This window comes from Poromitra crassiceps, assembly GCF_964638095.1.
Source record: "Poromitra crassiceps genome assembly, chromosome: 7".
NCBI classification, from domain to species: Eukaryota; Metazoa; Chordata; class Actinopteri; order Beryciformes; family Melamphaidae; genus Poromitra; species Poromitra crassiceps.
Genome location: NC_139628.1, coordinates 59593384 through 59608273, shown reverse-complemented (window position 1 = coordinate 59608273; position 14890 = coordinate 59593384). Strand labels below are relative to the sequence as shown.

Here is a 14890-nt window from a genome sequence, read left to right as displayed (position 1 = left end):
GATCATGATTAAACTCACCTAGGAGTCGGACTAGGAAGAAAAGCCAGAAGTGTTCTGCACTGCCTGCCTGCATCAGTAAAGTTACCATAATGAACATGTCTTTTTGTTGTCTGCATTCCGTCTGTCTTGTGAATAAAATCTGTCGTTCCTCCATGTTGTCAGATGAAGTGGCCGGACTGCACTCGTCTCAGATAAAGTTTCAATCATTTTAATCCACGCAGACTGTCCTCAGTGACTCTCCATGTTGTCTCACTTGTAAACAGAGCTGCACCCCGCCCCCATCTAGCAAGCAGGCTTAATTCTATTGATGTGGCTCATTGGCCGAAACTCGAAACAATAGCAGACAGCCAGTGAAACGCCGCATGCAAATGAATACCAGCCCAGAGATAGCCAGAGAAGTCAGTGGGTCCCAAACATTTCTGGCTTCAGTACCCCCTTTCCCTGATTTCTGAATCAAAGTACCCCCTTTACCATAAGCTGTAAATATATTTTATTTTGTTTACTTGGTTTAAAACCAATGCTGCACTAACTGAGTTGTGGTTGTGATAAAAGAGCCGTACAAAGATGTCATATTGGTTGGTTAAAATAAAAACACTTGAACACGTAGAAGAAAGGGGGGAAAAAGCATCCAAGTTGTCCCAACTTGTTGTCCCAACTATTTCTGCAATGCATTGCAGAAATATCGGATCGGGACTCGGTATCGGCAGATACTCAAAATCATATGACTCGGACTCGGACTTGGGGGCAAAAAAAGGTGATCGGGACATCCCTAGAAATCGTGTTTGAAAAAGTGCTTGTAAGTCCTTGAATTTGGTTTTGTGATGTGTGTATGACCCCTGATACAGCTACATTGTAAGCCCTGCTTTCTTGTCTGTCCTCTGTCCCGCCTCTCAGAGCGTCCTGGTGGAGTCGCCGGTCTCTCTCGCCGTCTCCCCCGGAGGCGGAGTCATCTCCCTCGACCCCCCCCTCCCCACCCCCTCCGCCGCCGCCCCCCCGGCCACGGGACGCAAAGGAGCGGGCGGAGGGAAGAAGCCCAAGAAGAAGAAAGACCCCAACGAGCCTCAGAAGCCCGTGTCGGCCTACGCCTTGTTTTTCAGGGACACGCAGGCGGCCATTAAGGGGCAGAACCCCAACGCCACGTTCGGAGAAGTGTCCAAGATCGTGGCCTCCATGTGGGACAGCCTGGGGGAGGAGCAGAAACAGGTCGGTGGGAAAGGGAGCGCTTCATGTCAAGCTGGTAGATGGGAGTTCAATTTGAAGGAGTAATGATGCTTTTTACCCATTTTCTGATTGGTTAGATACATCACAATGGATAGTTGTAATTGGCTAAAACGAGACCTGGGACATTCAATGCTAGCCTGGTAATGCCAGGATCAGACTACACGATATTTTTTGTCGTTCACGATGTCACCATGTCAGACGAGGCCATCATGCTGCCATAAATTCGTGACATGTCTTGGTCGGGAGACTGGCCACACTACAAGTGTATTCTCGCTTAACACCGACAGAGCATCGTATGCCACCGTCATCACGTCGTCTGCTGTCGTCAGCGAGTTCACAGGTCGTCGAGGAGGCGGACCTGTGAACGAAATCTCCCAGCATGCATTGAGACTAATACATTGACAAGAAATAGCAACCAAATTAGCCTAATAGGCTAAGTGGTAGATAGAAATAATGTTTATGTTAGCACAACATGCAATTGTAGAACATTTCAATATTGGACAAAATAAAACATTGAAATCAAAACACAACCCTATGTGAAACATGTATGTAATCCAGGTGCTATATATATCCCTCCCAGAATTAACGTTATTTGGATGAGTGACAGCTTCTACTGTGAGTTAAGTTAAACGAGCATGCAGCCGACTCTGCAGAGATCATGTTATTTGTAGTGAGCAATGCCCATCGCCCAGGCATTTAAACGCAAATGAAAACACCCTGGCCTTTTTATCTCTTTTATTCTTTGGAGCGGAGCGGTGAGTGCGAGCGGGTGAAATCTGTATCGAGCGGAGAGCGATCTGGAGCGGAGCGGTCTCCCCAGGACCTGATACCTGTCTTCCGGGGTGTCAAACTAGGCGAAACCATGTCAAAAAGACTGACATGCCAGTCTTTTCGTCAGGGCGTTGTGAGACGTCCCGACGCTGGTCTTTGATTATGTCACACTACAAGAGGTGAAGACGGCCGATCGTTGTCCCCGACGGTCATATTTGGGCCCGACGCTGAAAATCTGTCACGCACGACCAAATCGGTCTAATATCGGGCTGAATTCGTGTAGTATGAACCAGGCATAAGACACGCCCTCACATTCTGTTTGGCTACACGCATCAGTCTGGACCTCTAGCAGCCCACATCCTTTTCAGTGGGCGGGAGTACTTGTCTTGACAAACTCCTTCAGCCAATCAGCACCAATCAAACTTTTGCAAAATCCAGTCGGAAGAACAGCGAAAACGTATTTTCCACCGAGAAACTCCACTACTGCATGCTCTTGTTCTTTTGTCATTGTTATTGAGTCTTATTTTTGTGTAACTGCACTTCTGGCTGTTTGCTCTGAACGTGTACTAATGCTGCGTTCCTTTAGAACTCGCAAGTCGCAAATTGCCACTTGCTACTAGGGATTTAAATACTCGAGTACTCTCGTTCTATTATGAACGAGTAATCGGGTACTCGCACGGGGGAGTGGGGGTGGATTAACTCCCCCCACGCGGATGATTAACGTAAGCCCCCCACGCATGATCCGCGGTGAAACAGCTCTGTGCCGCAGTCTTGATATTTTCCTATGGGGGCAGCGGTGCCTCCCAACTAGGCTGTGTCACAGCCAAACAGTATAGCTGCCTTCACATGATAAGTGATCTTCTCTTCTCTCACCGTGAGGTAGAGTGAGGTAGAGCAGAGAACGTTTGGTTGAGCTGCAGCGCTGCAATGTAAGGACTGCAGCTGATATCAGCAGTACAGCGCAGAGGCAGGCGACTGAAACAGTAGACTACTGAAAAACAAAAATAACATTAACGATACAGATCCTGACCCACAACGTGTGTGTTGAATTCAACTAGCTTGCAGAAAACGGACTGAATTACTGAGGGATAACGTTAGATTCGTGTGGGCTGGGCTGTTTTGTTAAGGAGAGCTAGAAAGTGTATCTATCTCAGCAGCCTCTGTATATATATCTATATATATATATATATATCTATATCTATATATATATATATATATATACATATATCTGTTAGGGGTGTCAAAAATAATCGATTATAAGATGCATCGCGATGCGGACCTGCACGATTCTGCATCGATTCACAAATGTCAAAAATCGATTATTACATTTTTTTTTTCCTTTTTTTATATATAATCAAATAAAATATAATGGAAGTACATGCAGTTGTTTATTTTAATTATGGATCATAATACAATGCAATTCTAAATGCACTTTTATTTTAAAAGTAGCCACACAGTGAGAAAAAAGAAAGTGAGAAAAAAAATCATGTATTCGGGAAAAAAAGTGATGCATCGATTTAAGATGCATCGAGATGCATCGATAATCGTTATCGAATCGTAGCCCTCTGAATCGTAATGGAATCGTGAGGCCAGTGAAGATTCACAGCCCTAATATCTGTACTGGAGCGACTTCATAGAAACAGCCGAGTTGACTTCAAACCCTTGTAATTTGACTCACATTGGGTTGAAAACAGGAAAGAATGTGACGTTTATTCTGTCTTGAACATTTTCACAACCGACTTCTTCTCTCCTCCTCTCTCTGAACTGGACATAGGGTGCGCTTGCTTAACACCACCCGCATGTCCCCCGCGCATCGCGGTTGAGTGGAGGGGTGGGGGAGGTTGGCGAGTACCCGGACAGCTGAAACGTTACTCGAGTACTCACGTTAGAGTAACCGAGTACTGCCGCTCATCCCTACTTGCTACTAGCAAAAGTCAAATAAAATGGCACGTTAACTCCAGAGTTCCTACTCGCAAACTCTGGTATGATTTCTCAACCCGTAGTTGCTCCAACCGCGTCATTTGACGTAATTTCAACATGAACAATTGTACGAATTTAAAACACATTTTTGTCGCATTTTTATTTTCTATTCAACAATAGTACGCTTTCAGACCAATCAGCATACCGATACAATAGTTGGTTAAACTGATCAGCCAAACGTTAATGTTGTTATCAGCTGTTTGCTTAGACAGCTAACGGCTATTAGCATCCATGGTTTTGTGACTTGAAGCCTTGAAGCTCAAACGCACATAGGTCGGAGATGACGCATTTGCCACTTGCCAGCTCCGGCCATAAAAGAACGCAGCATGATGTTAGCGCTTGCTGCTTCAGGGGACGCCATTACTGTTTTGTCAGCGACAGCCCTGATTGGCCCGGTCTGGTCACATGGTTATTTCAGGAAGTCAATGTCCAGACGCATCACTGGAGCCAGACAGAATGTGAGGTTGGGTGGCCGGGATGCTTTGAAGCAAGCTGACTGTAACAGTGTGCTGCATGAGCCCCATTCAGTCAGCTGGCTGAGAGCAGAGACGCCTCATTAAGATGTGAAAAGATTCACACATGGCTGCCACTGCTCATAATATATATATAAATAATATATATACATAAATACGCCCCCCCCCCCCCCTGCTCTCAGGTTTACAAGAGGAAGAATGAAGCGGCAAAGAAGGAGTACTTGAAAGCGCTGGCCGCCTACAGAGCCAGCCAGATGTCTCAGGTGAGAGGCAGCAATGTGTCTGAAGCCACACATCACGTATGGTTTGGTGAGATATACACATGGTCTCATGCCTGGTAGAAACAAGTAGATATACACATGGTCTCATGCCTGGTAGAAACAAGTACCGTAAATTCCGGACTATAAGCCGCACCGGTGTATAAGCCGCACCTTCAAAGTTGACTATTTTTTTCTTATATAAGCCGCACCGGACTATAAGCCGCGGGTGTTTTAATGGTATTTTTTTATTTATTTTTTTGTGTTTTAATGTTTAATTACCATATGTAAGGGTTCATGCACAGAGGGGATTGTAGAGGAAGCTCCCATTTATTAACATTTCAACAAAATAACACAACACCACCTGTGTTGTTTTTTACAGTGCACACAGTGTCATACAGTGTCATACAGTGTGGTGAAAAGAGGGCAAGAGAGGAAATTAAAACTTATTATAGTTATATAGGATTTATAGTTAGAAAGAGTGCTAAAAAAGATTTTTTTTTTTTTTTTTTTTTTGAAAAAATCCATAGATAAGCCGCACCGTTATATAAGCCGCAGGGGCCAAAAAAGGCCAAAAAACGGGAAAAAAGGTGCGGCTTATAGTCCGGAATTTACGGTAGATATACCGTAAATTCCGGACTATAAGCCGCGGCTTTTCCCCCGTTTTTTGGCCCTGCGGCTTATATAACGGTGCGGCTTATCTATGGATTTTTTCAGAAAAAAAAAAAAAAATACAAATAAAATCTCTCTTTTTTAGCACTCTTTCTAACTATAAATCCACTTCTGTTTTAATTTCCTCTCTTGCCCTCTTTTCACCACACCGCGGACACTGTGTGCACTGTAAAAATAAACAAAGGTGGTGTTGTGTTATGTTGTTTTGTTGAAATGTTACGGTAATACGGTAAATGGGAGCTTCCTCAAACAGCCAACAATCCCCTCTGTGTGTGAACCCTTACATATGGTAATTACGGTAAGCAAACGGCCACTCGGTGACCTCCAAAATCGATGGATTTTACAGGTTACACAGCTTCATCAGCACATTTTATGTGCATTGCTTTGCTGCTTGTTTTTTCGATTATTTTTTTGTAAAGCACCTTGAATTGCCTTTGTGTATGAAAGACTTGACATCATTGGCGGAAATCAACCGGTTACTCCTACCGGTTCAAAGTTCATCAGCAGCCCGGAATCACAACAAGACGAGCAGTCTCTCACTTACCATGGGGAAGGTACGCAGAAATTCACACGACGCAGCTTTCAAGTTGAAAGCAGTCAATCTCGCATTAAAAGAGGGAAATAGAGCAGCAGCGCGTAACCTGGGCATCGACGAGTCAATGGTGAGGCGTTGGAAGGTGCAGCAGGAGGAACTGTCTCAGTGCAAGAAGACCAAAAAGTCCTTCAGAGGTCATAAAAGCAGATGGCCCGAACTTGAAGATTCCCTTGAAGATTGGGTGTTGACCCAGAGAGCAGACGGCCGAGGCGTTTCCACGGTGCAGATCCGACTGAAGGCCAAAACAGTCGCCACCGAAATGAAAATTGAACATTTCATAGGTGGCCCATCTTGGTGCTTCCGATTCATGAGACGAAAGGGACTGTCCGTCCGGGCGAGAACTACTGAACAACTCCCTCCCGACTACCAGGAGAAAATCACAAACTTTGGCGAATTCACACAAAGGAAGATCACGGAATATTATAGGAGTGTGAAAACATCCACAATCACCAACGGGTTCCAAAAGGCTGGACTGCTGCGGGATGAAGAGGATGACGCCGCCACAGCTGGCGCTGAGGAGTTCGTTGGTTTTGAGTGACAATGAAGGAGAGAGGAGAGTGGTTGACGAAGCCACCCTGAACCTGTTCGTTTCCGACACTGAAGATGAGGACTTTGGTGGTTTCAGTACGCAGGAAGAAGAGGAAGACGAGGATTAGTGACTTGACTTCTCTGGTTACAGCCGTTTGCTGCACATATAGCCTATTGTTGTGTGATTTTGTCTGGGGATTAGTGACCTGACTTTTGTTTTGTTTTGTTGAAATGTTAATAAATGGGAGCTTCCCCAAACAGCCATCTCTTTCCCGACAATCCCCTCTGTGTACGAACCCTTACATATGGTAATTAAACATCAAAACGCCCGCGGCTTATAGTCCGGTGCGGCTTATATATGTAAAAAACAGTCAATTTTGCTGCTGCGGCTTATGGTCCGGAATTTACGGTACACATGTTCTCATGCCTGGTAGAAACAAGTAGATATACACATGGTCTCATGCCTGGTAGAAACAAGTAGATATACACATGGTCTCATGCCTGGTAGAAACAAGTAGATATACACATGGTCTCATGCCTGGTAGAAACAAGTAGATATACACATGGTCTCATGCCTGGTAGAAACAAGTAGATATACACATGGTCTCATGCCTGGTAGAAACAAGTAGATATACACATGTTCTCATTCTGGTAGAAACAAGTAGATATACACATGTTCTCATGCCTCGTAGAAACAAGTAGATATACACATGTTCTCATGCCTGGTAGAAACAAGTAGATATACACATGTTCTCATGCCTCGTAGAAACAAGTAGATATACACATGTTCTCATGCCTGGTAGAAACAAGTAGATATACACATGTTCTCATGCCTGGTAGAAACAAGTAGATATACACATGTTCTCATGCCTGGTAGAAACAAGTAGATATACACATGTTCTCCTTCTGGTAGAAACAAGTAGATATACACATGTTCTCATGCCTGGTAGAAACAAGTAGATATACACATGTTCTCATGCCTGGTAGAAACAAGTAGATATACACATGTTCTCATGCCTGGTAGAAACAAGTAGATATACACATGGTCTCATGCCTGGTAGAAACAAGTAGATATACACATGGTCTCATGCCTGGTAGAAACAAGTAGATATACACATGTTCTCATTCTGGTAGAAACAAGTAGATATACACATGTTCTCATGCCTGGTAGAAACAAGTAGATATACACATGTTCTCATGCCTGGTAGAAACAAGTAGATATACACATGTTCTCATGCCTGGTAGAAACAAGTAGATATACACATGTTCTCATGCCTGGTAGAAACAAGTAGATATACACATGTTCTCATTCTGGTAGAAACAAGTAGATATACACATGTTCTCATGCCTCGTAGAAACAAGTAGATATACACATGGTCTCATGCCTGGTAGAAACAAGTAGATATACACATGTTCTCATGCCTGGTAGAAACAAGTAGATATACACATGGTCTCATGCCTCGTAGAAACAAGTAGATATACACATGTTCTCATGCCTGGTAGAAACAAGTAGATATACACATGGTCTCATTCCTGGTAGAAACAAGTAGATATACACATGTTCTCATGCCTGGTAGAAACAAGTAGATATACACATGTTCTCATGCCTGGTAGAAACAAGTAGATATACACATGTTCTCATGCCTGGTAGAAACAAGTAGATATACACATGGTCTCATTCCTGGTAGAAACAAGTAGATATACACATGTTCTCATGCCTGGTAGAAACAAGTAGATATACACATGTTCTCATGCCTGGTAGAAACAAGTAGATATACACATGTTCTCATGCCTGGTAGAAACAAGTAGATATACACATGGTCTCATGCCTGGTAGAAACAAGTAGATATACACATGTTCTCATGCCTCGTAGAAACAAGTAGATATACACATGGTCTCATGCCTCGTAGAAACAAGTAGATATACACATGTTCTCATGCCTGGTAGAAACAAGTAGATATACACATGGTCTCATGCCTGGTAGAAACAAGTAGATATACACATGGTCTCATGCCTGGTAGAAACAAGTAGATATACACATGTTCTCATTCTGGTAGAAACAAGTAGATATACACATGTTCTCATGCCTGGTAGAAACAAGTAGATATACACATGTTCTCATGCCTGGTAGAAACAAGTAGATATACACATGTTCTCATGCCTGGTAGAAACAAGTAGATATACACATGTTCTCATGCCTGGTAGAAACAAGTAGATATACACATGTTCTCATTCTGGTAGAAACAAGTAGATATACACATGTTCTCATGCCTCGTAGAAACAAGTAGATATACACATGGTCTCATGCCTGGTAGAAACAAGTAGATATACACATGTTCTCATGCCTGGTAGAAACAAGTAGATATACACATGGTCTCATGCCTCGTAGAAACAAGTAGATATACACATGTTCTCATGCCTGGTAGAAACAAGTAGATATACACATGGTCTCATGCCTGGTAGAAACAAGTAGATATACACATGTTCTCATGCCTGGTAGAAACAAGTAGATATACACATGGTCTCATGCCTCGTAGAAACAAGTAGATATACACATGTTCTCATGCCTGGTAGAAACAAGTAGATATACACATGGTCTCATTCCTGGTAGAAACAAGTAGATATACACATGGTCTCATGCCTCGTAGAAACAAGTAGATATACACATGTTCTCATGCCTGGTAGAAACAAGTAGATATACACATGTTCTCATTCCTGGTAGAAACAAGTAGATATACACATGGTCTCATGCCTCGTAGAAACAAGTAGATATACACATGTTCTCATGCCTGGTAGAAACAAGTAGATATACACATGTTCTCATGCCTCGTAGAAACAAGTAGATATACACATGTTCTCATGCCTGGTAGAAACAAGTAGATATACACATGTTCTCATGCCTGGTAGAAACAAGTAGATATACACATGTTCTCCTTCTGGTACAAACAAGTAGATATACACATGGTCTCATGCCTGGTAGAAACAAGTAGATATACACTAGAGATGCTGCGATCGAGATTTTTCAATTCCGATCCGATTTCGATATTTTAACTCAAAAACGATCCGATTCCGATCAAATTTCGATACCCGATCCGATACCGATACAGCACATATTTAAGTCTCTCTATGCTGTCTGATAGCTAGCAGGCAACAAACATTTTTAGGGTTAGGTATGTATGTGTGTGCTTTGGTAATATAGTACAGTATGTAAACGATTTAGTTCATCTAATTAATTTGATGTAAAACTAAAACATAACAATCAAATTAGGGCTGGGCGATATGGCCTCTAAAGAATATCACAATACACGATATATATCTCGATATTTTTGAAATCTCTCATAAATGCTCAATTTAACCCTTCAGGGTTCATACACATTTTGACCAATGGATTTCCATGACTTTTCCATAAGTTCTTAACCTGTATTTTATGCACACCTGGGGTAAAAAAGAAGAAGAAAGAAAGGGCAAATGTTGTGAGCAAAGATGGATGATTTAATATTCCATAGCTCTGACCTAAGCAAATCTGACATCACTATTGTGATATAATATTTTTTTTTAGTAAAGTGTATCACTCAATAGTCAATACAAAAAATAATGGCTTTTATAGACGGTTTTCACCAGAGCGCAACCCCACAGCACTTCCTTTTTCTCAGCATTCGGCAAACTGCAGAAATATTCACTCGACATGTTAGTTTTGTTTTCACGGAATGGTCAGTCCTGCACTTGAATGTTTTTTTTTCTTTTATGTCCATAGCAAACACTGCAACAGGAAGTGAGCGGGGGTTCAATTTAGAATGTTTTTGTTGTCAAGTTAAAACCGTCTATAGAACCGAAAGCCTAGCTGCTTAGTCTGCAGATAAAACATAAAAAATTACATTTAGACTCTTATTGGCATGACGGCAACATATAAGCGGTCTGAATTTTGCATGGGGCCAGTTCTATAGTGAGGCATGGAAAGCCTCACTATACGCCATCATATCTGTGTCGTTTCACTTTTGACTGAAAAATGATGCCTGTAGTCTAGATTAAAGAAAATACATGTATGTGATGTTGACAATTATGTAGGCTATGTGCGCATTCGTTTTCCTTATAGATCATGAGTGCTCCGCAGCTAGCTACGTTAGCTTGCATGTAACGTAACGTTAGTTGATTTTGGAGACACAAACCCTGGACGTTTCATTTTGAGTAGGCTAATGCATGAGGTTCTCTATGGTTTACGCCAGCTCTGGGAGTATGAAATGCTTTAAATGCGGGGGTTTTGGTCACAACAAGCTTGTGGAGCGCTGCCCTGCAACTAGATAACCAGCTAGCTAACGTTAGCCCCGTTAGCCATCATCACAACAGCTAACGTTAACGCCAAAACAAATGCTCTGCCTCATCCCCACGTTTGGTTTAGCGTAACGCCAGCTCAGACTTTCCCCTAATCTCAGAAACCTTGCGGGACATGTATTGCAAATTGCAATAGTGGTTGTTTTGTTATAAACTGTCAGCCACACTGGGGGCGGCCATATTTTGCCAGTCTATGGTGCGGACGCGTGATTTCGAATCGCACATAGGTTAAGGACGGGTGTGTCTGACGTTTTGGCCCTGGCCATCCTAGGCTCAACGCGGCCTCTGTGTGCTGCTGCTGCTGCTGCTGCTGCATGCTGGATAGAAATCCTGGAGCAGAGTCATGGAATGGAGTGCTTATATCGGAGCCTTGGATCGGTCATTTTCGCTGGAATCCGATCCGATCCATGTTTTTTGGCTGATATCGCGCCGATATCCGATCACATGATCGGATCGCAGCATCTCTAATATACACATGGTCTCATTCCTGGTAGAAACAAGTAGATATACACATGGTCTCATGCCTGGTAGAAACAAGTAGATATACACATGGTCTCATGCCTGGTAGAAACAAGTAGATATACACATGGTCTCATGCCTGGTAGAAACAAGTAGATATACACATGGTCTCATGCCTGGTAGAAACAAGTAGATATACACATGGTCTCATGCCTGGTAGAAACAAGTAGATATACACATGGTCTCATGCCTGGTAGAAACAAGTAGATATACACATGTTCTCATGCCTCGTAGAAACAAGTAGGGGTGTCGCGGTACATGTATTCGTCCCGTGAGTTCACGGTATGGGCGTCACGGTTCGGTGCGTGAAGCGAGTGCAGTATCCTAATGACTTTTATGACTCAGGCGATAAGCTGTTTTGCAAATTCTGTCAACATCAAGTGAAGTTAATGAGGTAAGCTTGCTAATATAACGTTACGTAGCCGCGATGCGCTACTATATTAAAGGACTTTCCTTTATAGTTGCGCGTCGCACCTATACACGTTGCATTAGGGGTGTCGCGGTACATGTATTCATCCCATGAGTTCATGGTACGGGCATCACGGTACGTCGTTTCATGGTACGTGAAACGACACGACGAATACGTCAAATCCAGAAGCGCCTAAACGCTGTTTGAACGCCATTGAATTGAATTTAATTAAATGCCAGAAGAAGCGCCTAAACGTTACATAACACTGACAAAGCTGTTAACTTGTAAACAAGCAACTTACATCGCGTGGGATGACAAGCAAGATGCGGTGAGGAAGAGGGGATGACTCCTTGTCATGTTCCAATAATCCATTAGATGACCGAACGTAATCATCATGGTAAACAAAACTCGCATCCAATAACGTTAACAAGCTAACAGGCTAGTAACAGGCTTCCTGTCAATCTTAACATTGTTCTTCTTCTGCCATTTTATTCTTCTTCTACTGAACATATTATAGTACCGTATATAATAGTATTTTGACATTGACTAAAGAAATACTGCCGCCTAGTGGCCGCTTTTAGATAGGATTCCAAATTAGTGCTTAAATCAAACGCATCAATAGCAAATGCTACATAAAACAAATACAACAGGGGGAGGGGTTCTTTGTTTAGAATGAAGTTACCAAAGTTGCCAGTTGGCAAATACCTGGCTGTATCTGGCCTGCTACCTCAGTCCCTACTAGTAGCTAGCTAGGGCTACTAGCAACCAACTAGGTTGTTTTGTTTTCTGTCTGTTTGACAGGGTAAGGCTTAAACTTTGAATGTTTATACATAGCTTAATTTGAACAAATTGAAATACTCCAATTGCACAAGTTTAATTTTTGTATTCTATTTTTGTATTTTTTATAACTAAATGCTTTTCAGCCTTGTAGCTGATTGTGTCATTGTGACCGAGCCAGCAAAATACAACCTAATGCAAGAGAGTATGTTCACTGTATGTACTGTTTACTGCTTTAAACAGGGCCATGCTGTACCAGTTTGTGACACTAGGTGGAGTACTAGTACTGCCTGTTCAAAATGAATGCCCAAGGTTCAATAAAAAATAAAAATAATTTTTTGTTGTTGCTTTTTCCGCCGTTGTACCGTACCGTATTCGTACCGAACCGTGACCCCAAAACCGAGGTACCATGACTTTTGTGTACCGTGACACCCCTACGTTGCATAACACTGACAAATGACAAAGCTGTTCACTTGTAAACAAGCAACTTACATTGCGTGAGATTACAAGCAAGATGCGGTGAGGAAGAGGGGATGACTGCTTGTCATGTTCCAATAATCCATTATGATGACCGAACGTAATCATTATGGTAAACAAAACTCACATCCACTAACGTTAAGCCTACTTACTTGGGAAAGTGAAACACTCCCCACTGTCTGTCAGACAGTGGGGGAGGGGTGGGTCAGAGTATTAGGCTACTCCACATGCACTCAGTTTACAAACTTGTGTACAATAAAGGTTAAAGTGGCGGGAAATGCCTTTGCCCTGTCAAACAGCTGGAATACAGACATCTGAGAGGGAGGGGCACCCCACAATTTGAATAGTAAAACCTTTTTGTGTGGATTGCCTAGATCTTATTAAATTGTGGACATTTATTCATTCCCACTTATTAGACACTATTTCTGATGGTAAAATTATAGTAAAAATCAAAACACAGAATTCAGAAAAATTCAAAGGAAAAAAAAAACAGAATTTGGGATTTGTTGCTTTTTTTCTCCGTTGTACCGTATTCGTACCGAACCGTGACCCCAAAACCGAGGTACATACCGAACTGTGGCTATTGTGTCCCGTGACACCCCTAGAAACAAGCAGATGTGTAGTGTTATCTGCATAACTGGGGGAGCGCACCTATATGAGGAACAACCCCCCCCATATTTTACTATTATAAAAACAAACCCTTGGAGAAAAGGTATGGGCTCCCATAGCACTACACCCCTGGAAACCAGTCTAGCAGCTCAGACATGGTTTTAAAGACGAGCTGAACCCCAAAATGTTATTTTTTTCTCTCTTTTAGTTCACATTACCACCTGGGTATTCAGTGCACCTATTTATAGATCGAATTTAGAGTTTTTTTTTTACACTTTTTTTTTTTCACATCAAAAGTTCATCTTTCAGGATTTCATTCACAACTGTAATCTACAGTATGGTGACGTAACTAATACCCCGTTCAAGACAACTCGGACCACTGGAAAAATTGGTTCCGACCTGTAGAAAGTGAATTGAACGGTCGTGCAGGCCGGAATTACAGCTCGGAAATTCAGGTATCATCCAGAGCTCCGCTTTGTCCGACTTGACAGCCACATCCAAATGGTGACTTGTATCATTAATGGTAATTGTAGTGGCAATCCAACAACAAAAAATGCCACTTGAGGGAATTTGAAGACATTTCCAACTCATGGTGATGCAAGAAGGGAGGTCCGCCATGGAATATGCATTTGACGTTTTATTATTGCAAATATTTAAAAATACACCTACAAAAGGCCGGGTGCACTAAGTAATGGTATAAAACCGAGCTCATGAAATTTACTTAATAAACAAACAAACAAACTAATACTGCATTACAAGACCTCAACCAGCCGACCACACACGATTGAAAAACTTTGTGGCTTCCCAGTTGCTGATTCCCTCATGCCGTGCACCTGTGACCCACCTATGTAGAGTAATGTGAGGGTGATTACCTAGGTGCCCATGCCCTCTAGTGTACAGGTGAATCAACTACAGCAAAGTTGACCCCTGACACCAATATCCATACCACACACATGCACAACATATAGAACACATCAAAATTGGCTACAACAGTAATCACAGAATTATTATAAAGACATTTGTTAACGTTTTAACACAAAATTGGATGTCTCAATTATGTAATGTTAATGAATATGTGTTTGTGTCATCTATGTTTCACTCTGATTAGAGCAATATGTGAAATTCAGCATTCGGTTAGCATTGTTAGCTAGTAGGTAACAATACTACACTATACTGGCCGGTGTCTCACTCGACCCTATATGTTATTAGATCTTATAGTATTTTATTTATTTTATTTATTTTATTTGATTATTTTTTTTTTTTTAAGTATGCT

The 14890-nt window shown here is 42.1% G+C and overlaps 1 protein-coding gene across 2 annotated transcripts in view; it reads left to right on the top strand.

Moving 5' to 3' along the window:
* The window catches only part of tox4b (TOX high mobility group box family member 4 b), a 38939-nt gene that overhangs the window by 15720 nt on the left and 8329 nt on the right, over positions 1 to 14890 (top strand). For both annotated transcript variants that reach the window (XM_083639827.1, XM_083639826.1), the window contains exons 5-6: positions 895 to 1203; positions 4628 to 4708. In XM_083639827.1, coding sequence (XP_083495953.1) covers positions 895 to 1203; positions 4628 to 4708 — 390 coding nt within the window. The remainder of the gene's footprint in view (positions 1 to 894; positions 1204 to 4627; positions 4709 to 14890) is intronic.